Source organism: Drosophila bipectinata, chromosome XR (genome assembly GCF_030179905.1).
Source record: "Drosophila bipectinata strain 14024-0381.07 chromosome XR, DbipHiC1v2, whole genome shotgun sequence".
In the NCBI taxonomy this organism is placed as follows: domain Eukaryota; kingdom Metazoa; phylum Arthropoda; class Insecta; order Diptera; family Drosophilidae; genus Drosophila; species Drosophila bipectinata.
This window is the reverse complement of record NC_091735.1, coordinates 9,004,516-9,029,663: the sequence shown is the minus strand read 5'-3', so window position 1 is coordinate 9,029,663 and position 25,148 is coordinate 9,004,516. Positions and strand designations below refer to the sequence as shown.

General features: G+C 39.5%; 1 protein-coding gene across 9 annotated transcripts in view; it reads right to left on the bottom strand.

Annotated features, from left to right (window-relative positions):
- The window catches only part of LOC108126405 (phosphatidylinositol-3,5-bisphosphate 3-phosphatase MTMR3), a 52,062-nt gene that overhangs the window by 24,550 nt on the left and 2,364 nt on the right, over window positions 1-25,148 (bottom strand). For 8 of the 9 annotated variants that reach the window (XM_043211347.2, XM_043211345.2, XM_043211350.2 and 5 more), the window contains exons 4-13: window positions 24,650-24,840; window positions 24,394-24,589; window positions 23,046-23,231; window positions 22,827-22,991; window positions 22,630-22,756; window positions 22,470-22,575; window positions 22,082-22,401; window positions 17,044-17,602; window positions 2,052-2,208; window positions 1,890-1,994 (exon numbers count right to left, since the gene is read on the bottom strand). In XM_043211347.2, the coding sequence (XP_043067282.1) occupies window positions 1,890-1,994; window positions 2,052-2,208; window positions 17,044-17,602; window positions 22,082-22,401; window positions 22,470-22,575; window positions 22,630-22,756; window positions 22,827-22,991; window positions 23,046-23,231; window positions 24,394-24,589; window positions 24,650-24,840 (2,112 nt within the window). Of the gene's footprint in view, window positions 1-1,889; window positions 1,995-2,051; window positions 2,209-17,043; window positions 17,603-22,081; window positions 22,402-22,469; window positions 22,576-22,629; window positions 22,757-22,826; window positions 22,992-23,045; window positions 23,232-24,198; window positions 24,340-24,393; window positions 24,590-24,649; window positions 24,841-25,148 lie in introns of those variants that run through there. The other variant, XM_070276553.1, reaches the window with a different exon arrangement.

Genomic DNA, 25,148 nt, shown 5'->3' with positions numbered 1-25,148 from the left:
CCTTTGGATTTCCCTGAACCAAAGTCCAAAACTAAAAATATGTTCCATCACGCACAGTTTCTGCAGCACATCTAGAATATTGATCAATTGATCAAATTTGATCAATTTGATATAATGAATTATGCAGAACGTGTAATAGACACATTTTTTTTTTTACATATCATTTTTTTAAGGATGTAGTCTCATGTTCCGGCCTACTTTTTAGAGGTTATTTCAAAAAAAATTTTTTGGAATAAAAAATAATGCGGTTGTTTCAATTTTCAAATATGTTTTTATAGGCATCATAAACTATTTGAAAACATTTTTTTTAATTTATTCTTGTGTAGTTTAATTCACTTTATAGCATGCCAAAGTATGCATATAAAAAACAAGAAAGGAAAGCTAACTAACGGCGGAGCCGAAGTTTATATACCCTTGCAGTTTAAACCGGATATATATCGCAAACATCGGATATAGTTGGCCGATCCTTATGAGAATATGACAATATAACCCAATTTATTATAATACAAAAACCAAACCTAAAAATGTCCCAAGCTTCTATCTTCAAAAACACAAAAGTTGGGTCATTTCCGATCGTTCAGTTATATGGCAGCTATAGGATATAGTCGGCCGATCCTAATGAAATTTAGTAGGTTGGATCAACTGACCAAAAATAGAATCTGTACTAAATTCCACCTTTCTATCTTTAAAAACACGAAAGTTGGGTCATTTCCGATCGTTCAGTTATATAGCAGCTACAGGATATAGTCGGCCGATCCGGGCCGTTCCGACTTATATACTGCGTGCAAAAGAAAGAAGGGTGTGCGCAAAGTTTCAAGACGATAGCTTTAAAACTGAGAGACTAGTTCGCGTAGAAACGGACAGACAGACGGACATGCTCATATCAACTCAGGAGGTGATCCTGATCAAGAATTTATATACTTTATAGGGTCGGAGATGTCTCCTTCACTGCGTTGCACACTTTTGGACAAAATTATAATACCCTCTGCAAGGGTATAAAAAAGGTAGGTCCCTGGCGCAGGTGATTTCGACTGCTAGAGTCATCCAAAACAAAAAATTAGAATATATTATTGTTTTGTAAGCTGAGGGCTCTGTCCCGTACTAGAATGAAATATTTTCATCAATAAACAACAAAATGGCGAACTCCCAAAGAAAAAATTAAAAAATTTATCTTAAATTAATGATAAAAAAAAACTAATCATTAAAAATAAATGATTCTAGTACGGGACAGAGGTGTTACTTTTTAAAACAACATATCCAAATTTCAGCTAGATCGGTACCATAGAATTTTGTGAATCACCTGCGCCGCACACAAAAATGTCGTTCCGAGAAAAACGCGTTTAAAGTTTAGACGCTACCGAGAAACTCATACTTTTCGGTGTAGGCGCGCTCTCGATTATGGGCTGTATCGCTGTCATTATTTGATATTTTTATTTGAAACATTAACAGTACATTCTTAATAAACAGTACTTTCAAAATATGTGACAAAAAAAAAATAGATTTTTTCAACCTCACACATGAGACTACAACCTTAAATGTGTAGGTACCACACTAAATTAAAGAACAAAATTACAAAACAAAAAAAAAAAAAAAAGAAAGGAAAGCTAACTTCGTGCGAGGCCGAAGTTGATATACCCTTGCAGTTAAAACCGGAAACATCGGATATAGTAACTCGATCCTTATTAGAATATCATAATATAATCACTTTATTACAATAAAGCTAAAAAAAAGTCCCAAGCTTCTATCTTGAAAAATACCAAAGTTGATATTTCTGCCAAATACCATTTCAGATCGTTCAGTTATATCGCAGCTATATGTTTATAACAATTTAAAGCTGCTTTTCGACGAAGTAGCAAGTTTTACACTTTAGTAGAAATTGGTATATTTACATGTTCCATATTAGCCGAAACGATACTATTACAGCTGGGACAACCTTTTTCCAACAAAGCCAATCGCATGCTATGTATTTCTCGTAGAAGAGTTTCCTCGCGTAACTGCAAATAATTTTTGGTTTACTTTAAAAATATTAGTTAAGGACGCTTAAAATATACTTTATGTTCTTGTACTATCTGATAAAGTCTTATATTTTGTTCGCTCAAGCCGTGGGCAAGACCATCAGGGCAGGAAATAGTTAATTGAATTCGTTCTTGGTTACTTTGCGGCGTGGGTGGCAACGACACAAGTCCGTAAGAAGTAACATGGTTTCCGCTAGAAGGAAGAGATATAATATCAGTAAAATATCTTTTAAGGGGGACTGAATATCACATTAAAATAATTAAATCTGCATCACATTTTTTGTACTCGTAGAGTATAAGGGCATTTTGTAGTCTTGTGAATGTATGTAACACAGTGATGAAATCATCTCCGACCGCATATACATATATATTTGATCAGCATCAACAGCCGAGTCGATATAGCTATGTTCGTCTCCGTCCGTTTGTCCTTCTGTCCGTATGACAGATCTCATAGACTATAGGAGGTAGAGCTATAGGATGTCGCCTGGAGACCCCTATAATGCTCACGTAGTTCACGTAGTAATTCCGCCCCCATAAATCGCTAATTCCTGTAGCACAGGAATTTCCAGTACAGAAAGATTTTTTGAAGAACTTTTGATGCCAAACTTATTTCTATAGTTATATCCGAAAAGCTAATTTCGTTCAAATTGGACGATTTTTAAAAATCGGCCAAACGGCCAAACTACTTTTGATGCCAAATTATTTCTACAGTTAATATATATAAAAAAAAAAAAAATATTAAATTAAATCGGCTGATTTTTAGAGGAATACCATTTCAAATACAAGCGGGCTAAAATTTTGAACGCGTGGATCTCGAAGACTATAAGAGATACAACTATCAGATTTGGAACTTAGACTTTTTTTGTATACGCGCATATCAGATTTTTGTCAAAATGTTGCCACGCCCACTCTCGCCCCCAAAAAAGAAGTCTGGTGTTAGCGCCAGTTAATGTTTTTTTAAAAGGATTTGATGCCAAACTGTTCCAATGGCTAAACCTACAAATCAAACTGCAGCCAAATCGGATAATTTTTAGGAGTTATAGACTGTTATGGACTTTTTAGACTGTTTCCTTACTGAATCGGTAGTAGTGACGTCGAAGCAGTAGGAGGCTGCTGTTCTTTTTTTGCCAAGCGCAAAAGTATGGAACAAAAATTTGTTCTGAGAATCCATACCGTTAATGTTTAAACTTTAAAGGTTAGTTAAATTATATGGGAAAAACTTTTTTTTTTAAATGCATAAGCAACGATGAGCAGCACCAAATTATAATCCTCTTGAGCGGGGAATCAGAAGTAAAACCACAGGAAAAATAAGTGAGAGGATAAAGAGCAAATGCCAAAGATTACAAAAAGCCCCAGCACCGTAACGCCGAACCGGGCGTACAGCTCCTTTGATTTCGCCAGGAATACTGGCCGAATACATAAAGTGGAGGGAAAAGAAGATGTAGAACACTGCGATAATCACTGCGAAATGGCACAATAAACCAGGAAGTGTAGCAGTACCATAGTTTTCGCATAGTTTTTACCTCAACCTTCCGAATAAGGATAAGTTATTTAAGGATGTAGAGCAGAGGTCGGCACGGCCTCGGGGCATAGGAAATTTCTCTGCCCGAGCTCTGCCACACACACACAGTATAAATGTGTGAAACGTCATGCTCAAAGCCTACTTTCTGCTATACGTTACTAACACTAATGCGGTAAAATCATATCAATGTATTGGGGTGCCGACCTCTGATGTAGAGTGATGTTCCGGCCTACTTTTAGAGCAGTGGGGGGCAAAACTAACACATGTTTAAAATTTAAGTGTATGCGTAGCAGAGAAAAACAATGAGAGCAGAGAATTCACTGAGCGAAAAAACCTATTTTTTTATTTCATTTTTCGTTAATTCAAAAGTTGGAATGGGCACTAAAATTGAGTATTTTATTTAAAAAAAAGCTTTGCTAGCAACATTTCTTAAAAAAATAAAAAACTACGCTGCCCTATCTATATTCTCCGTGAAGGAAAGTTTTTCCAATCCAATTTCTGAAAAAATTTTTCTCAGTGGAAAAATTTTTATTTTTAGTTTGAGCTGTCAAATGAATCAAAATGAGAGCAAATGAGAGAGCTTCTAAAAAAAATTTGAGAGTGCTCACACTGTCAGTGTGCCGGCATCGCTGCGGTAGAATTTCCTACCCTATACTCGCGTGCTATGTAAAATGAGAGTTTGCCCACCACTGTTTTAGAGGTTATTTAAGGGGACCCCCCCCATTCTCGATTTTAAATTTTGACGATTTTCAATGGGCTGGCAAATGAACATAAATTATTTGTTAGGGTTGTAACTGTGCTTACATATATTAAGACACAAAAAGGAAGAAAATCATTTCACAGAATTTTTTTTTGTTTTGTTTTTGTTGTTGTTTTTTGTGATCAAAGAAAAGCCCTTCTTTTCGGCGGCGCATGTGATTTCCGCTCACTGGAACATCAGAATCCAAAAATTCCAACGGGATTAGAAAAAGTACATGTTTGGCTCTCGTATGAACTAGGATTATTAACTTCGCTCAAAAATTAACAAAATGGCGGACCTTTGAAATTTTTTTTTTTTAATTTCCATTTTTTTCAGCCACAAATCGAGTTGAAAAGTAAAGAAGATCTTCACCGATTTGATTTATCCTAGTTCATACGAGAGCTATATATCTATAGAATAACGTGTTAAGATTTGGAACCGATTGGATTTATAGTTTTTGAGTAACCTCATGCGCCAGTCGCCAGTAAAATTAGAATAGATTATTGTTATGTAAGCTAATGACTCTGTCCCGAACTAGAATGAAATATTTTTTCAATAAACAACAAAATAGCGAACTCACAAAAAAAATTTAATGAAAAATAAAAAAGTTATTATTAAAAATAATTGATTCTAGTGCGGGACAAAAGTGTTTATTTTTAGAACAACATATCCAAATTTCAGCTAGATCGGTACCATAGAATTTTGTGAATCACCTGCGCCGCACGCAAAAATGTCGTTCCGAGAAAAACGCGTTTAAAGCTTAAACGCTATCGAGGAACTCATACTATTCGGTGTTGGCGGTCGATTATGGGCTCTAGGTCTGTCACTATTTGATATTTTTATTTGAAACTTCAACAGTACATTCTCAATAAACAATACTTTCAAAATATGTGAAAATAAAAAAAATCGATTTTTTCAACCTCACACGTACACCCTTAATTCAACTGCCCAGAAGAGCAAAGGATGGCCAACAATCAAATGGAAACGGCTATGGCCAAAGTCACTGTAGTAGATCGACGGCCTCCCCAATGTGCATGCAGTTTTTTTAGGGGACAGAGCTTTCAGCGTAGACACCGATACAACAATGGGTACATCCTTTGTTGTTCTTTATTGTTCTACGAATTGTAAAGGGAGGTAAGTTTATTAGTAAGAGTCTGCTATGATACCAAGGAAGGTGAAGATTTGCATCGCAAATAAGACCTCTAACAGCAAATGTAAAGTTCTTTTTTACGGATTCTATGCAGTCTTGATTGGGAACTTCAGATAAATTAACCAACTCCAGTATCGGACGCACCAAAGAAAAAAATAAATTGTTTGTATTATAAGGGTCGTTAAATTCTTTTGGTCATCTTTTAATAAAACCAAGCACATCTTTAGCCTTATTAACTATTGTAGAAATATGGTCGGCAAATTTGAGTTTTTAGTACAACAGGCAATCTAAGGCAATCCCATAGAGAAAATACCTAGCTTGGTGGGACTAAAACGACAAAAAGACATAAGTATTAATTTTGATTCATTAAGTAAAATTGACGAGATCGGATTTAAGTCTGAATTGGGCAGAAATGGATTTGTATTAAAGACAAAGATTAACTGCGTACACAAGTGCTAGCGAGTTCGTTACAGCAGGGGGAAAGTCATTCATAAAAAAAAGAGAACACAGTAACGAGCTAATATAACGTCCTTGAGGGACTCCACATATAGCATAGACCAAGCGGGAATGTAAATTTTTAAAATAAAGCTCTTTGTATTCTTCCATCTACATAAGTAGCTGGATTTCCACGTTAGGAGTTCTGTAGGAGATCCCAAAAAATAAGATTAGTTAGTGTTTACAAAGATTTTAAATTTTATGAAAATTAGAATCGGCCTTTTCTTTCGAAGGCGGCTTGATTTTGATTGAACTGGGGCGTCTTGCCAGCCCATTATGTTGGTTTTGCCCGAGATTGGCCGCAAGACTATGTAAATAAGAGTGGTTTTATATTTGTTTGGTGTTTGGAAAAAATGAAGACTCCGAGCATGGAGAAATGAAGCGGAAGTCTGCTAAAAAACCCATAATGGAAGACGAACCAACCACCCGCGAAGCAGCCAGAGCTGCATTTAAAGCTAATATTAAAAATTACTATTATGCAATTCTATCTTATTTAGACGATAAAGATCATGACAGCGACATGGAGGTTGACGGTATGAAGAAAAAAGATGACAAGAAGACCCAGCGATCCGCGGAAAAAACGGCGAAAATCATCAAACCGCCCCCTGTTGTATGCACATATATTGAATACCCACTGTACCGAGAGTACTTAAAGGGTGCGCACTGTAACACTTTGTTGCAGTGTTTACATAATCCAAAGTCCCGATCATAAACCCTAAGTGGCCGAAATATGAACCGATCGTTCTGGCTTAGCCCGCACACAGAAAGTGCTAGTGTCAGCATAATCGTAACAAACGGTCAGCATGTGCATACCCCTCGCGCCTCCACTTGAGAGCGCATAACAACGTATATTATTATATTCCTTTATATATAAGTACATATTCGTCTCTCTGCCGCCGCCTGCGAGCAGCGCAGCTACGAGACTTAGCCTTACTTAGACTTAAGAAATATTGTAAAAGAACAAAGACATTTTGATCGTTGGAGCGGCACCTCAGCTGCTTCATCTAAATGTTGGAGCGGCACCGTTGCTGCTCCTTCTAAATAAAAACCAAACAAAACTCAAACCCTGAATTTATCCTATGACACCCCCATTTTTATCCCGGACGTATCCAGCATCAGGGGCCTCTCCAAAGACATTTTCCGCTTCTTAGGCGGGGATTTTGAAGTGACCTACGTCAGGCAAGCACTAACAACACTATTTGCGTCATGACTCCAGACAAGGATACTTACTCAACACTGAAAAGGTTCCTGAGCGAAAATAACCATCGATTCCACACATTCCAGCCCCGAGATGAGCGCGCTTATCGGATCGTCGTTAAAGGCCTCCACTTCTCCACCGACCCGGGGGATATTAAGGAGGGGTTTAGCCGCCATGGACACAAAGTCAGGGATATACACATTCCCACGCAAAAAGGTACAAAGAAGCCACTAAAAATGTTCCTTATTAACCTCGAGCCAGCCAAAAACAACAAGGAGGCCATTCAAGTCAAGCGGCTATGCAGCACGATGGTTACGGTTGAGCCACCAAAAAATTCGACGATGTGCCCCAATGCCATCGCTGCCAGGGCTTCGGTCACACGAAACGGTACTGCCATCTGGAGTAAAGATGCGTAAAGTGTGGAGAAAGGCACTCATCGTCCGAATGCACCAAAATCGCCAGTGAACCAGCCGTCTGCCTCCACTGCGAGGACCACACGCGGCCTCTTACATGGGCTGTTCAGCCTACAAAAAGGCAAGGAGCACGTTCGCCCCCAAGCAGACTGCCCCAAGAAGCCAAGCCAGCAATTCAGAAGCCTGGTAAAAAGAAGGCCAGAGGTCGAACTGTATTGCAGGACCCACCAAGCAGACGTTCTTCTCATAATCAGAAACGCATTTTACCAACAGATCATACTTGACTTTTAGAGGATACGACCTCATTGCCGCTAACCACCCGAACAGTAGAGATGGCGGGGGCGCGGCCATCCTAATTCGCAGCTGCATCAAGTATGAGGCACTTCCAGCCATGTGCGAAGACTGGGTGCAATGTGCCCAAATTATAATCTCCACTACCAACGGTGACATAGCAATCGCTGCAGCATATTGCCCCCCAGGCACAACATCCAAGAACAGGAATTCGGCTTGCTGCTGGATTGCCGCGGTACCAAGTTCATAATCGGAGGGGACTTTAATGCTAAACACTCCTGGTGGGGCTCCAGGATTAGGAACCCAAAGGGCTCGGCCCTATACAGGAAGATTCAGACCCGAAACATGAGCTGAAACATACCGGTGCACCCACATACTGGCCTACGAATCCTCACAAAATCCCAGATGTCCTAGACTTCGCCATCTCCGGAGGACTGGATTCTGCCGGAATTCAGGCGAGAGAAGTAGACCTCTTCTCGGACCACAGCGCCTTCGCCGTGTCACTTTTCACCCCAGTCTTTCTCAGGTCAGCCCGCAACAAGCTGATCTACAAGACAACTGACGTTGACAAGTACCAATCATACCTGAACAACGTTACCCGACACTTGACTCCCCGTTTGACATCGACACCGCTGTAGATGAGTTAACCGCCATATCCAGGCGGCAGCTTCTGAAGCAGCACCAGGGCCCTCCAACCGCCCAAGAGCCACTGACAGAGACATCCACTTTTGGAGCCCAGAAGTAGAAGAACTCAAACTTGAAAAGCGACGACTCCGGAGAGTGTGGTCGCTCTCGAGGAATCCTTTGGACAAAATCGCCTTTAATAGAGCGACCAAATTTCTGTCAAAAACGCTGGCAAGACTAAGAAATCGGGCCTTTGACAGGTTCGTCGAACAGCTCGAGCCAGGCGACCCTCAACATAACTTATGGCGAGCCACCAAATTTATCAGACAGCCACGTAAAAGGATCCAACCTGTACAAAGAACCGACGGCAGCTGGTGCAGATCGGAGATGGACAGGGCCAACGCTTTCGCCGAACACCTCGAAGGTGTCTTTACGCCTTTCGATCGCTGCTCACCGGAGGTTGCTGCTGACACTGCCCGATTGCTAGCCGAGCCTTCCAGGGACGCCGATCCAATAAGACCAGTGACTGAGGAGGAAACAGCTGAGCTATAACCATCATGAGCAACAACAAGGCCCCGGGCGATGATGGTATCAATGCAATTGCATTAAAAATGTTACCACCGCCAAGCATTCAGCTAATTACGAGGATCTATAATAGATGCTTGGAGATAGGGTACTTTCCGTCCACATGGAAACGTTCCCAGGTAACTATAATACCTAAGCCCGGGAAACCCGAAGCGAACCTTTCGTCCTACCGACCAATAAGTTTGTTACCAATGCTCTCCAAAATACTGGAACGAGTGTTTTTGAGCAGAGCACTGCCAGTATTTGACGAGGCTGCAGTGATCCCTGACGAAAAGTTTGGCTTCAGGCGGCGACACGGTACCCCAGAACAGTGCCATCGGGTCGTGCAGTGCATCCTGGACGCATTTGAAACCAAGAAGTACTGCATGGCCGTCATGCTGGGCGTGAAGCAGGCGTTCGACCGAGTCTGGCATCCCGGTCTACTATACAAATTAAAGACTGGCCTACCCCGACCATACTTCCAGTTCCTAAAGTCGTTCTTGGAAGACCGTAAATTTGCGGTAAGATGCGGCGAGGCCATATCCGGTCTAAAAGAAGCTCACGCTGGTGTCCCCCAAGGCAGCGTTCTTGGCCCGTTGATGTACAACGCTTACACGGCCGACCTCCCTGTTCTTCAGAGGCCTGACCTGCTCGCAGCAACCTATTCAGACGACACCGCCTCCCTTACTACCGCAGATAGCGCTATGGGGGCAGCCGAAACCATGCAATTGCAGCTTGACTTGCTCAGCGACTGGCAAAAGCGATGGAACATTGCCGTCAATAATGAGAAATCCACTACCACCACATTTTCTCTCTGCAAAGGCAATTGCCCTCCAGTTTAACCTCAACGGTTCCCCAATCCCGCAGGAAGACAATCCCAAGTACCTGGGATTCACCCTAGACAGGAGGCTCACCTGGAGGCCCCTCTGATTAAGAAGAGGTAACAGGCTGATCAAAGACTTCGATCCTTCTACTGGCTCATGGGTAGGAGTTCGAAGCTGAGAACGGCCACGAAACTTTTCATTTACAAGGCCATAATACGCCCAATCTGAACGTACGGCATACAGCTCTGGAGCACTGCGAGCAATACAAATGTCCGAACTATATCGAACTATTCTGTCTGTCCGAACTATTCAATTTTCCTTGGGTCAAGGACGAGATCCAAAGAAGCAGCGCACGCTACATCCAGAGGCTTCATAATCACCCGAACCTGTTGGCCATTTCCCTGCTGGACAACAGCGAGCAGCCCAGAAGACTAAAAAGGACGCACCCGCTGGACCTCCCCTGGATATCTTAACCATAATCTTTAAATACCATAAGCTAAGCTAACTTACTACTCTAATTTAGTTCTCCAATTTTAATATGTTAAATTATCTATAAGTGAAGTTCATGTAATAACATTTGATGGTTGTCCCTAAAAGACAGTTTTAAATAAACGTTATCCTGCTATTACAAAAAAAAAAATGTTAAAAACTGCTTTGGATTATAAGTAAACTGAATCAAGCAGCGGCGAATGAAATTCCTAAAACATTTAGCGTTAAGCACGGTGAAATTTCATCGAGCTACCAAACTTTTTGAAAATGCATGTTTTTTTATTGAATTAAAATCCTATTTATAGTATTTTTTAAGTTCGTGAGGAATTTGAATGACAAAGCGATTTAATTTATTTTTGAAAAATAAAGAAAACTATATTGAATATAATGTAAGTTAGCTTTTATCTCAATAACCACCGAACTACCGAACTAAGCGGACGTGCTTTGCCCGAACTCCGGGAAAACTGCAACATAAAACAGCTAATCAAAGAAAAAAAAAACTACAATTTATTAAGAGCAATAGACAAGCTTTTTATAACAGTTGTGATGTGTTAAACCAAAACTAGTGCATTCTTTTAAATAAATAAGTGCCACACAATGAGCTCATTGAGAAACAATCGAAAGAACGAGCGTAGAAATTCAGTGAACCAAAGAACCGGCTTCTACTCCTACTTTTAAACCCGCGATACCGAAGTGGAAAATCGGCGATTAGGAGCAACCCGACTCTACTGACCGCTGAAACTCAAAAGGGCACGGTCTTGCTTACCCGCTCTGTTCACTCCGACTTCCCCATCATGGAGTTCGCAGTGTAAAACCCCCCCTCCAATACCGAAAAAAAAATCTCCCATCAACAACAAGCAATGCTACAATTTCTGCAACCACAGCGACAACCACTGCAATTCAAAGTACCGCGACGTCCACGACTAAAGCGAGTACAAAATCAACTTCGGAAAATGCCAAAGCGGCCCCGACGACACAGACTGCCGTGTACTGCCCTCCTCGCTTTTCAATCATGGAAGGACAATTATGGACTTCTACAATTCACTTGGGGATCGTTTTATAGCCGCAGGACAACGTCTACAACGCCAAACATATGCACTGGGGATCACGTCTAGTCACTCCCAAAGGAAGGCAATTGTACAATGCAATTATAAATGTGAGAAATAAATTGGACTATTTTTTCCCTGGAAGTCCCACATACTGGCCAGACCTTATTGATTTTGCCGTGACAAAAAACATACCTCGCAATCTAATAAGTGCCAAAGCAGTCTCGGACTTATCATTAGACCACTCTCCTGTGCTTTTAACGCTTTTTTAAAGCCCAGAAATAACCAAACACCCCTTCAGCCTGAAGTCGCCAAAAACGAACTGGCTTAAATCCAAAAGGAAGAAAATTCACAGCTCAGGTACATCCAAAATCTTTCGCCAACAAGCACAAAGTATCCCCTGTGATGGACCCACCCAAATCCCCGATAAAAAACTCTTCGGAATGCTGGGCTTGCAGCGTTGAAGACCGAGCTGAAACATTCGCTACACATCTCCAAAGTGTCTTCCAGCAAAACCCTGCTTTAAATTCATTCCTCCTACCAGTAATTTAACCATTCCTCCTACTCTCAGCCAACTGCACCTTCATTCCGGCCGAACGCAATTGAAAAAGTTATAAGGGCGCTACAACCAAAAAAAAAAGCTCCCGGTGGTGACCTAAGATGACCCAAAGATGTTGATCGAACATCCAAAATGCGCTATTGAGGTCGTCTGCAAACTATTCGATCGGCGCTATGCCTGGACTACAAGTTATACTCTACAATTCAGTCCTAAAGCCAATCTGGACGTATGGCTTCCAGCTGTAGGGGAACGCGAGCAGCAGCAACATAGACATCATACAGCGTGCACAATCAAAAATCTTGAGAACTATCACTGAGGCACCTTGGTATGTTCGCAACGAAAACATTCACCGGGATCTGGGCATCCTCGCAGTGAAAGACGAATCCAGAAGCAAAATGAGTCATAGACTGTCTTGGCACCAAAATTTTCTCACTCGGGGATTGACTCGGGTTTCTAGCGTATCCCGCCTGCGACGCAGCGACCTCCCAACCCAGCAATAGATTTTTAGGACCGTCTAACTCTGTATCAGTCAATATGACTGTTAGTTAAGTTAATAATATCAGATTTGATACACCTCTTGTTAGTCTCGCAAAGAGAAGATTCAAGAAGTAAAAGCAACGTTTAAACAAAAAAAAATTATAATCTTTTAGTTAAGTAAAATGCATACAAATGAGATTTAAATAGAAAGTTAAAAAACGCACATATAATTATTGACTATAAATATAAAATATAATTTCGTTACTTTGCGAGTGTTTTGTGTTTTTTTGCGAAAAAAAGTGTTAGATTTCATTTTTAGTTTTGTATATCTTACATTGTTATAATAAAAAGCGTCCATACCCAAAATTATTCTGAAAAATCTTTATATTTTTTTAATTCAAAACAAGAAATAAAAGTTTGCTTCGGGCAAAGCCGAAGTTGATATACCCTTGCATGCGTACGTTTCGTCAAAAACCACGCCAGACGTCTTCTTCGCCAAAGCTGCGAGATCCTCATTCGGTCCACTAAACACCACCAACGGCTTCTCCTATGCCGATGCTCTACGATCTGGAAGGGAAATTCCAATTCAGCCTAACTCTCAAAGCGCTCAACAGGCCCCAGAACAGCCACACAGCAAAACGGAAACTATGATGCTTACCCTCCAACAAAGTATGATGGAGCTTATGTCATTCATGAAAACGACCATGCAAACGCTTGTTCAAAACCAGAACATGGTGATACAGCTGCTCGTAGCACAACAGTCCAAATAATCTATGCAGGCGCTACGAATATCAATGTGGAACGCCAATGGTGTCTCACGGCATAAACTAGAATTGTCACAATTCTTGACCGAAAACCATATTGACGTTATGCTACTGGTGGAAACGCATCTTACAAGCAAATACAACTTTCATATAAGAGGCTACACAATCTACCGCACAGATCATCCAGATGGGAAAGCCCACGGCGGAACTGGAGTTCTAATCAGAGAACGAATTAAACACCATTTTCACAAAAGGTTTGCAACAAACTTCTTGCAGGACACATCGATACAAATTCAGTCAAGCAACGGAATCCTTTCAATTGCTGCCGTTTACTGCCCTCCTCGCTTCTCAATCTCGGAAGGACAATTTATGGACTTCTACAATTCACTTGGGGATCGATTTATAGCCGCAGGAGACTACAACGCCAAACATACGCACTGGGGATCACGTCTAGTGACTCCCAAAGGAAGACAATTGTACAATGCAATTATAAATGTGAAAAATAAACTGGACTACGTTTCCCCTGGAAGTCCCACATACTGGCCAACAGACTCACGAAAGCTCCCAGACCTTATTGATTTTGCAGTGACAAAAAACATACCTCGCAATCTAATAAGTGCCAAAGCAGTCTCGGACTTATCATCAGACCACTCGCCTGTGCTTCTAACGCTTCTTCAAAGCCCAGAAATAACCGAACACCCCTTCAGTCTGACGACGACAAAAACAAACTGGCTAAAATACAAAAAGTACGTGAGTGCCCACATAGAACTCGCCCCGGATTTTAACATGGAATCGGACATCGACTACACTACGAGCGCCCTGGAAGAAGTACTCGTTGCGGCAGCTAAAATCTCTACTCCTCATAGGAAAGAAGTAGACCGAAACAAACACTTCAAATCTAATCAGCAAATCGAACAGCTCGTGCGAGAAAAGAGGCGCACGCGTCGTGATTGGCAAAACAGCAGATCACCAGCTTCAAAACAACGCCTTAAGGAAGCAACCCGATCACTCGACCAGGCTCTTCACCAACAGGAAGAAAATGCACAGCTGAGGTACATCCAGAATCTCTCGCCAACAAGCACAAAGTACCCCCTGTGGAGGGCCCACCCAAATCTTAGTGCCCCAATTGAAACGACCACCCCGATAAGAAACTCTTCGGGATGCTGGGCTCGCAGCAACGAAGACCGAGCTGAAACATTCGCCACACATCTCCAAAGTGTCTTCCAGCCAAACCCAGCCTCAAATTCATTCCTCCTGCCAGTAATTCAGCCAGAGTCCTCCCCTCAGCCAGCCGCACCTCCATTCCGGCCGAACGAAATCGAAAAAGTCATAAGAGGGCTAAAACCAAAAAAGGCTCCCGGTGGTGACCTATTGACCCCAAAGATGCTGATCGAACTTCCAAAATGCGCTATAGAGGTCGTCTGCAAACTATTTAATGGAATCATTAATCTTGGCTATTTCCCAAAAAAGTGGAAGAAATCCATTATTATAATGATACCGAAGCCTGGAAAAGACCACACAACTCCGTCATCATACAGACCAATAAGCCTTCTATCTTGTTTGTCTAAACCAGGGGTGCCCAAGCTCAGCATAGGACAGAGCAAACTCGAATACCAATGCAAAAAATCACCAATACATTAAAGCTAGAAATTTTTTTTGCAAGTCATGTCGGTATACTGAAAAAAATTATAGGACAATTTTCAATGGAAAAAGTAATACAAAAATATTTATGAAATAAAAATTAAAAACTGTAATAAAGTTATAAATAAAAGAAATTCATAGCTCAGATGTTAACCATTCTTTTTGAGATCTCAACCAAAAGTAATTTTTTGCAGTGAAAAGTTTTCGGTAATAAAAAAACAAAGTGCCTTCGTATTAGTACGAAAAACTGAGACACTATAAAATTGTTGTTGCTTAACTCGAAAAACGAAAAATTGTTTTTGTATTTAGCCCTTGCCTATGCTACGAGCCACACACGTATATAAAATTTCATTTCCCATATAACGAGCAATTCCAACAACAAAGGAGCTCCGAGAGCAATGGGGCTGGGCACCCCTGGTCTAAACTGTTTGAAAAATGCTTGTTAACTCGCATAATACCACATTTGGAAGCTTGCAATATCATCCCGGCACACCAATTTGGCTTCCGAAGAAACCATGGAACCATCGAACAAGTAAACAGATTAACATCCGAAATCCGCTCAGCCCTTGAACAGCGAGAATACTGCAGCGCTATTTTCCTCGACGTATCTCAAGCTTTCGACCGAGTTTGGCTCATCGGACTCATGCACAAAATTAAAACGTATTTGCCAACATACACCCACAAGCTACTGGAATCATACCTCTTCAATAGGGTATTCTCAGTGAGATGCAACGCAGCTACTTCGGGCGACTACACCATCGAAGCTGGAGTTCCACAGGGAAGCGCACTCGGGCCGTGTCTATATGTTTTGTATACTGCGGATATTCCTACGAGCGCACAACTAACAACGTCAACGTTCGCCGATGATACCGCTATTCTTAGTCGCTCCAGATGCCCAACGCAGGCAACAACCCAACTGGCTAATCATCTCACAATAGTGGAAAGGTGGCTGTCCGACTGGCGCATTAAAATAAACGAACAAAAGTGTAAACATATAACGTTTACTCTTAATAGACAAACATGCCCTCCGCTTTTACTAAACGGTATGCAGATCCCTCAAGCTAACGACGTAACGTACCTTGGCGTTCACCTTGATAGACGACTTACCTGGCGTAAGCACATCGAATGCAAAAAGATGCATCTAAAACTGAAAGCCAGCAGCCTCCACTGGATCATAAACTCACGATCGCCACTGTGCCTAGACTACAAGTTACTACTGTACAATTCAGTCCTAAAGCCAATCTGGACGTATGGCTCCCAGCTGTGGGGGAACGCGAGCAGCAGCAACATAGACATCATACAGCGCGCACAATCAAAAATCCTGAGAACTATCACAGGGGCACCTTGGTATGTTCGCAACGAAAACATCCACCGGGATCTGGGCATCCTCGCAGTGAAAGACGAAATCCAGAAGCAAAAAGAGTCATACAAAGAAAAACTGTCTTCGCACCCAAATTTTCTCGCTCGGGGATTGACTCGGGTTTCTAGCGTATCCCGCTTTAGACGCAACGACCTCCCAACCCAGCAATCGATTTTTAGGGCCGTCTAACTCCGTATCAGTCAATATGACTGTTAGTTAAGTTAAAAATATAAGATTTGATACACCTCTTGTTAGTCTCGCAAAGAGAAGATTCAAGAAATAAAAGCAACGTTAAAATAAAAAAAAAAAAAAAAAAAAAAATATACCCTTGCAGTTAATATCGGATACAAATCAAAAATTTCGGATGTAACGGTATAATAATATCATAAGATAATTTTTAAAAAATATCAAGGTTTTATATACATATACTAAACCATAGTTGGTATTTTTACAAAATAAGATTCCATTTCCGATCGTTCAGTTATATGGCAACTATATGGCAGTCGGCCGTTCCAACCTATGTATATACTGAGTGCAAAGGAAAGAACCGGCTTTAAAACTGATAGACTAGTTTGCGTAAAACCACACAGACGGGCATGCTAATATCAACTCAGGCGGTAATCCTGACAAAGAATATCTATACTATATAGGGTAGGAGACGTCTCCCTCACCACGGTGCACCCTTTTGACCAAAATTATAAAACACTATGCCAGGGTATAAAAATGTGATGCCCATATAATTACTTCAGTGAGGTATTTTATCAAACAAAAACCTTAATAATCGAAATTCGGCCGTAGACTGAATTTTTCTGTTATGACAAGGATTTAGTCTTAAGATTAAGAAAAACTGTTACACATATTTGGATACAGACCTTCCGCTCCCATTTTCCGCTGTTATTTTTAGATGTCCAATGTCGCGACTATAGCTTGACCCAAAAGTGTTCCTTCGCACTCGAGCCCCAGATGAACAGACGAACGATGACTTCCCAACGGTCCTTTCAAACGTCGTGTATTGGCTTTCTTCAAAGTTGTTGCTATTTGCAGCTAATGCGGACCCATTTATGTTCTCGTTCTTGGAAAGGCTATGATGTACTCGTTTATATATACTACCAGCATTCTCCCTTGGCACTTGTAGGTCAAGGTGATGCGGAAACGCGTAGTCTGTTCTTAAACGCCGCCCCACATTCGGTTTTAAATGAACTTTTGGTAGAATATTGAAGCTTAAATTTATTTGACTGCTTTGTGTCTCACTCGCTGCGTCTATATTTTTCTGATGGCTTTCGAGACCCAAGTTCCTGGTTTTACTTTCCATTTGGTTTTTTTTTGTTGGCATTCTGGAACTCAGGGTATCAGAACTAACATCGCATTGGCCTTGCCAAAAAGCTGGACCTGTATCACTCTTTTGTTTATCATTTGAAGGGGGACTTTGATCTGTAAAAGATTCGATAGAATATAATCCATATAACGTTTTAAATATAAACAAGAAAGGCTGGCTATAGTCGAGTTTCCCGACTATATTATATCCGGTACTCATCTCTTCCACTCACAATTTAAATAACCTTTAAAACTTAAACTTAAACGGTATAGATTCTCAGAAACAAATTGTTGTTGCACACTTTGCAGATTGGGCAAAACAACAACAATAAACCTACGGCCATACTATCGATTCAGTAGGGAAGCGGACTAAAAAGTCTATAACTCTAAAATTTATCCGATTTGGCTGCTTTTTTGATTTTTAGGTGTATATTAGCGATTGGAACAGGAAAACATTTTCTAAAGACATTAAAAAACTGGCGCTACAAACAGATTTCTTTGGGGCGGTGTCAAAATTTTGACACAAACTTGATATACGCGAATATTATACGAACCAAGTTCTAAATCTTATAGACTTCATAATCCACGCGTTCAAAATAGAAGCCCGTTTGTATGGAAAAAGGTACACTGACGAGCAAAACTGTAATACGAATTTAACCCTGTAACTTCAAAGGTCTGTGTCTTCTGTTCTTATTTGTGCATTTTGATAAACTTAGTCTTATTTTATTTAATGGTCAATTTACTGTTTTTGGAAAAATTAAAGCCATTTAATACTTAAAGAAAAAATGCCAAAGCATACTTTAAAGAAAGTCAGATGTTAAAGTTTTGCTCTCCAACCTTATACGAGGATATATGCTATGACTAAAACAGACTGGATTGAGAGTCGGTATCCGGCGAGATTTAACTATCATGGCATGTGCCCAAGTTACTCTAAGAGAACCGGCTATAAAAATAAGCTAACCGAAATTTTTAAGAGTACGAGGAGCAGCTACATATCTAAGGGAATGGGGCGAGTAGATCTTCTTGGACCTACGTATATAGAACAAAACAATATAGCCGTAAAAAGATTATCTTAGTAAGAGCTAGAAGTAAGAGTTAATTTAGTAAGAGCTACAGGATAAAACATTTTTTTTTGTTTTTTAAAATTTTTTACTGTTTTTTATACCCTTGCAGAGGGTATAATAATTTTGGTCAAAAGTGTGCAACGCAGTGAAGGAGACATCTACGACCCCATAAAGTATATATATTCTTTATCAAGATCACCTCCTGAGTTGATATGAGCATGTCCGTCTGTCTGTCTGTTTCTACGCGAACTAGTTTCTCAGCTTTAAGCGTATCGACTTGAAACTTTGCACACACCCTTCTTTCCTTTGCACGCAGTACATAAATCGGAACGGCCGGGATCCGGAGACTATGTCCTACAGCTGCCATATTACTGATCGGAAATTCTATAAGTTTAGTGTTTTTAGAGTTCGAGAATTCTGAATTTGTATGAATGATAAATTTGGCAAAATAATACGAAATACCACATTTTATAAGGATCGGTTAACTATATTCTATAGCTGTCATATAACTGAACAATCGATTATGTCCCAACTTTAGCATTTTTAAATTATTTTATTATAACCGTATTTATTACGTTTATTTTTAAACCTGCTAAATTTCATAACGATCGGCAAACTACATCTTATAGCTGCCATATAACTGAACGATCGGAAATGGTTTTTAGTAGAAATACCAACTTTGGTATTTTTGAAGATAGGAGCTTGGGACTTTTTTTAGATTTTGTATTGTAATAAATTGGATTATATATTCATATTCCCATAAGGATCGGCCAACTATATCCAATGTTTGCGATATATATCCGGCTTTAACTTCAAGGGTATATAAACTTCGGTTCCGCCCGAAGTTAGCTTTTCTTTCTTGTTTTTTTTTTTGTGGTGCTTTGATAAATAAAAGAATATTTCTTTACAAAATGTTATTTTGGAGTTTTGATATATTTTTTTTTAGTTTTACCTGACTATTTATGCTTCTGAAAATAATCGAAGTTAAAAAATTTGGAAAATACGAACATGTTGACAAATTCTATAGAAATCTTGAAAACCAACTTGGAAAAAATGTGTTGTGAATATAGGGGCGGCTTAACGGTTAAAATAATTGTGGAAAAAAATGCCTTAAAAATGGTAAAAAAAAAAAATATGGAATCAAAGCAAAGCTACAGGAAATAACACGCTGCCAAATCGGTTTAGAACAAATATGTATCGGAAATAACAGATATACATACATAGTTATGTTTCGATCGACTTTTTAGTATAATAATTATAATTAATTTCATATAATACAAAAAAAACCCGAAGCATCTATCCAGAGCTCGTTAAAAATGGTCAACTACATTTTTTCATACGGTTTGACTGAGGTATGACAAAAAAAAACTTTTTTTTACATTTTCAACTTACTAATCAGTAATTAGCAACAAAACCACGAGAACAACAATGATCTGCCGGAGCTCTGAAGCCGCCGGGCCGCCGATTGCTAGACTAGGAAAAGGGGGTACACATATTTTAATTGGCCCTAAATATTTTAATTAGCTCAAAGAGTACAGTATAATAAGAGACTTATTTTAAGGCATAAACACTATTTAAATAACAGACATGATTTTTTCATACGAAACTGTCTTGAGCGAGCTTATGATGTATGGTGTAATAAATGGCGTATGGAGAGGTTTTTGTAAGGCAGTTCCGTATAGGGTCAGTTGATGAGAGGTTTTTTCCAACAACAACTCCACAAGGAGTGGGACTTAATTTTACAATCTCTGCTTCTATCTTAAAATATACCAAACTTGGTTGCAAAGAAAAGGGCTTCTGCAACGTTTCAAGTCGTGGTAAAAACAGAAAAAGTTGAGTAAAAACGGACAGACAGACAACCATTCTTATATCGACTCAGGAGGTGATCCTGATCAAAAATAAATATGCTTAATAGGGTCGGGAAGATGTCTCCTTCGCTGCGATGCACACTTGTGATCAAAATTTAAAAAATAAAAAATTTTATACCCGGTACACGAAGAGTATAAGGGTACGTTGCTTTCGTATAAATATATTTAACAAAAAGAATCATATTTCATAATGTATATATCTTTTTGATTAGCATCAGCCAAGATGAAACAGCCATTTCCGGCTGTCCGTATGAGCACGTGGACCTGAGACTATAAGAGACAGAGCCAAAGACTCCTACAATCCCCACGCAGTGCAAGCTTGTTTTAAATTGATCACCGCCCCTACAAATTGCAAAATTTCTTTAGCGCCAATACAGGAAAATTTTTGATGCCAAACTATTTCTATAGTTGTTTATTTTTGAAAAAAAAAATGTCACCAAAATCTTCCGATTTTTAGAGTAGTTAGATATTTCTCGGGAACGCGTTGGAAACATTTTACACGAATGAGTAAGCTTTCGTCAAGATGCATGCCGCGATTGCTAACAATGGAAAATAAACGCAACCGCTTGCACATTGCGAAGGAGAGTTTGGCATTGCTTAATGCAAACAAAAACGAATTTTTTCGTCGTTTTGTGACTGTTGACGAAACCTGAATTCGTCACCATACACCAGAGAGTAAAGAACAGTCAAAGCAATGGATTTCAACTGGAGAAACGGCACCGAAAAAGGCAAGGATCGGATTGTCGGCCAACAAGGTGATGGCAACGATTTTCTGGGATGCGCGAAATTGTGTCAATTTCACTACGAAATTCTACCCCATCCATCCTATTCTCCAGATTTTTCACCTTGTGACTGTTATTTATTTCCAAACATAAAAAAATAGCTTGGGGGTAAGAAATTTCAGTCAAGCGCCAACAAGTGAAACAAGCGCCTATTTTGAGGACCTGGAAACATCCTATTTTATGGAAGATATTGGGAAACTGGAGGATCGGTGGTCCAAGTGTTGTTGAGATTATGTTGAGAAAAAAAAGAGCCACATATAAAAAAAACGTATTTCCTTTACAGGGTCGACTTTTTATCCGCCTACCCTCGTATTCACATAATATACCAATTCCCATACAAAGGTTTCAATATTTTAAACGTGTGGATCTCAAAAAATAAAAAATATAGACTTATCCGATTTCCGCGCAGATCAAGTTTGTGTCAAAAAAAACGGAAATCTTGTTGTAGCGCTAGTTCATTAATATTTTCGGGAAATGTTTTAATGTCAAACTGTTCCAACGGTTATCCTACAAATCAAAATTCAGACAAATGGGATGATTAGTAAAGAAGTTATAGACTTTTTAGTCTGCTTTCCTACTGAATCGGTAGCAGGGTCGTTGGGGGGGACTTCGCTTGTTTTCATTCCTTTCCTTTTCTTTCCAGAGAATCCATACCGTTAAAGCTTAAACTTTAAAGGTTAGGTAAACTGTAGGTGGAAGAGATGAGTACCGGGTACAATATATTCGGGAAACTCTACTAAAGACGTAATTTTTTGTTTTTTTCCAAGTGGAAAAGTATGTAACGAAATTGTTTGTGCCGGGTGCCGGCACTTGTTTTATGTGCAATTTGAAACTTTTTTCAGAGCATACATTTTTTGCCAATACGGACGTATTATTTCTTACCAATTCCAGAGTTTTTGAACGCGGGGACATTCCTTCCAGATCTATGAATCTGATTCCGCGAGCACATTAAACTACTTTGCGCTGGCAATGGTGGTGCTACATTTATTATATCACGTTTTGAAGCTTTACTTTGGTCGTTCTGAGTTTCAGAAAAAGTATTTTCAAGGCAAATTTTGCCTTCTTTCTTTGCATCCGTTACGTCTACCTCTAAGTCTTTGGAGTTTTTTACATCATATTGGAAATTTTCCCTAACACTAATGTCTGCTTCAGATCTTAGGTCGAACATGGAGTTGCTATTAATATTAAGGCATTCTGTAATACTGATGATTGAGGAAAAAAAAATATAAAATTATTATTTTAAAATTATTTTATATGACAATGAACCTACATCGATTCCACGGCCAGGTTTGGGTCACTAGATCTCCTTGAAATAGTGCTTTGGCCCAGCTCATTCATTGTTAGATTTTCAGAAGATCTCGCTTTTACCATGAAACCTAAATTTAAAAAAATGCTAAAAATGAAACAACTGGATTTTTTTTTCTACTGACCCTGATGAGCGTTTGGTCGTTCATTACTAAGTAGCGGCAGATCAATTCCGTTTTTGTTACCTAAGCTACCAAGGTATAGGTCGGACCAAAAATGTAAAAATCTTACACTGTGTGCAGGCCAAAGAACCTGAGAATATATATCAGCTATTTGATTTGGACTGCAAGAACATATATTTTGTTAATATTAACTTAATTACCTTTTCAGTCTCATGCTTATACAAAGGATTTCTGTACATAGTGTCCGCTAAAAATGGCCATACCGAAAATGTTCGGTCAAATATGGAATTATCAAGGCGTTCTTTAAGCGAGTTGCAAAGAAAAGTTCCGAAAAGACAGGAAAGCGAATGTTGCGCCATTTTAATCTGAAATTAAGATGCTATATTGAATTGGTTTTGTCAACGCTTGCTGTAACTTACCAGGTAGCCTCCGTTGAACTCAAAACAACATGGATATTGCCGCTGTATTTGGTGAACCAGATCAAGCCACTGCAAAAAAACTGGACACCTTTCATTCACTTCGTCAGAATAGGGGCCATTACCAGAGCGATCAGCGAATTTGTGACCAAAATTCAACCACTCACGTTCTACCAGAACGCGAAATCCCTGCACGAAATTAATAATTATAAATTAACTGATAGTTATATAAATTCTCAATTAAAACAAGAAAGGAACGCTAACTTCGGGGGGAGCCGAAGTTGATATACCCTTGCAGTTAAAACCGGATATATATCGCAACCATCGGATATAGTTGGAAGATCCTTATGCACACTTTTAACCAAAATTATAATACGCTCTGCAAGGGTAAAAAAAAGTCCCATGCTTATATCTTCGATAATACCAAAGTTGGTATTTTGACCATATACCAAAGACTTTTTCCGATCGTTCAATTATATGGCAGCTATAAGATATAGTCTACCGATCGTTATGAAACTTGGTAGGTCGGATTATCTGACCAAAAATAGAATCTGCATGATCTCAATCTCAGCTTTCTATCTTCAAAAACACGAAAGTTGGGTCATTTCCGATCGTTCAGTTATATGGCAGCTATAGGATATAGTCGGCCGATCCTCAAAAATGGCATTCGTACAAAATCCGAATTTGTTAACTCTAAAAACACCGGAGTTATAAAATTTCCGATCAATCAGTTTATGGCAGCTATAGGATATAGTCGGCCGATCCGGGCCTACGTTTTTTCTTCTCAGTGAATGCTCTGCTCTCATTGTTTTTACCTGCTACGCATACACTCATACGCATACACGCATGCGTTTTGCCCCCCACTGATCTACACCTACAAATTAAAATTCAACCAAATCGGAAAATTAGCAGAGTTAAAATTTTTGTATTCTGCTTCTCTACTGAATGGCTTTGGTTGTTTTTTCCAAAGTATGCAACAAAATTTTGTTGATGAGAATCCATAACTTAAATTTTGAAAGTATAAATGTGTACCGGGTATAATATAGTCGGAAAACTCGACTAAAGTCCTTTCCTGTCAAATGTGTAATTTTTTAAACCACAAAACATTTTTTTATCACCAAAATTTATATCAGATATAAGCATGGCATGCAGTTTCGTCACAGGTATTTAAAGGTTTTTTTTATATATTATAATATACAAGAGTATATAGCTTTTAGTACAAATCGAAAATAGATTAGCTTTCTTCTTCTAAAAATAGTTTCATTTAACACGCAGGAAAGGTTATTTCTTAACTACACTGAAAAGTTTAAATTTAATTTCATAAAATAAGAACCAAATAATTTTTTCATACTTCAACAGTTCTGTAGTAAGGGTCTAAACAGAGCTGAGCTGTTGCCACAATTTGCGGAGTACGGTCCCAGCCATCCGAACAGTGCACTAGTACAGGACGCCCGTTCTTTTCTATGGTGTGTACAACCGTCATTGCGGCTCCCAGTAAACCTGACAGGTGTTGCATCCACATGGTTTTTTCCAGTTGCCCAAACCAACTGTGTAAAAAAGTAGACGTTAAATAACTCTTAAGGTATCAAAAAAAAAGTCATACTCACTTTGGATCGTCTGGCGATGAGGCACAGAGCTGGCGGACAGCATGAAAACTTTTACGAATAGCGTGAATGTTACCTAAATTCATGAATTCAATTTCGGCGCAGGGATAGTACTCAATGCATTCACAACCTCCACCGCGGGCCCGATTTGTAACTGCTGAAGTATAGCTCCTGGCATCTACTATTAAAATTTTCTGAAAAAAAAATTGTTGATTACGATTTCTAAGATAAAACCTATTTTTACAAAGTGTTTAAGCATTAAACAAAAAAGGAAAGCTAACTTCGGGCGGAGCCGAAGTTGATATACCCTTGCAGTTAAAACCGGAAACATCGGATATAGTTGGTATTTCCGTTGCTAGTTGGTTGGTATATAATTATAACCAAAGTTGGTATTTTTACCAAATGCCATTTCCGATCGTTCAGTTATATGGAAGCCAGGCCCGTCGAGAGGGAATTTCGGGCCCGGGGGGTACAACTCACGGGCCCCTCATATAAGAAATAT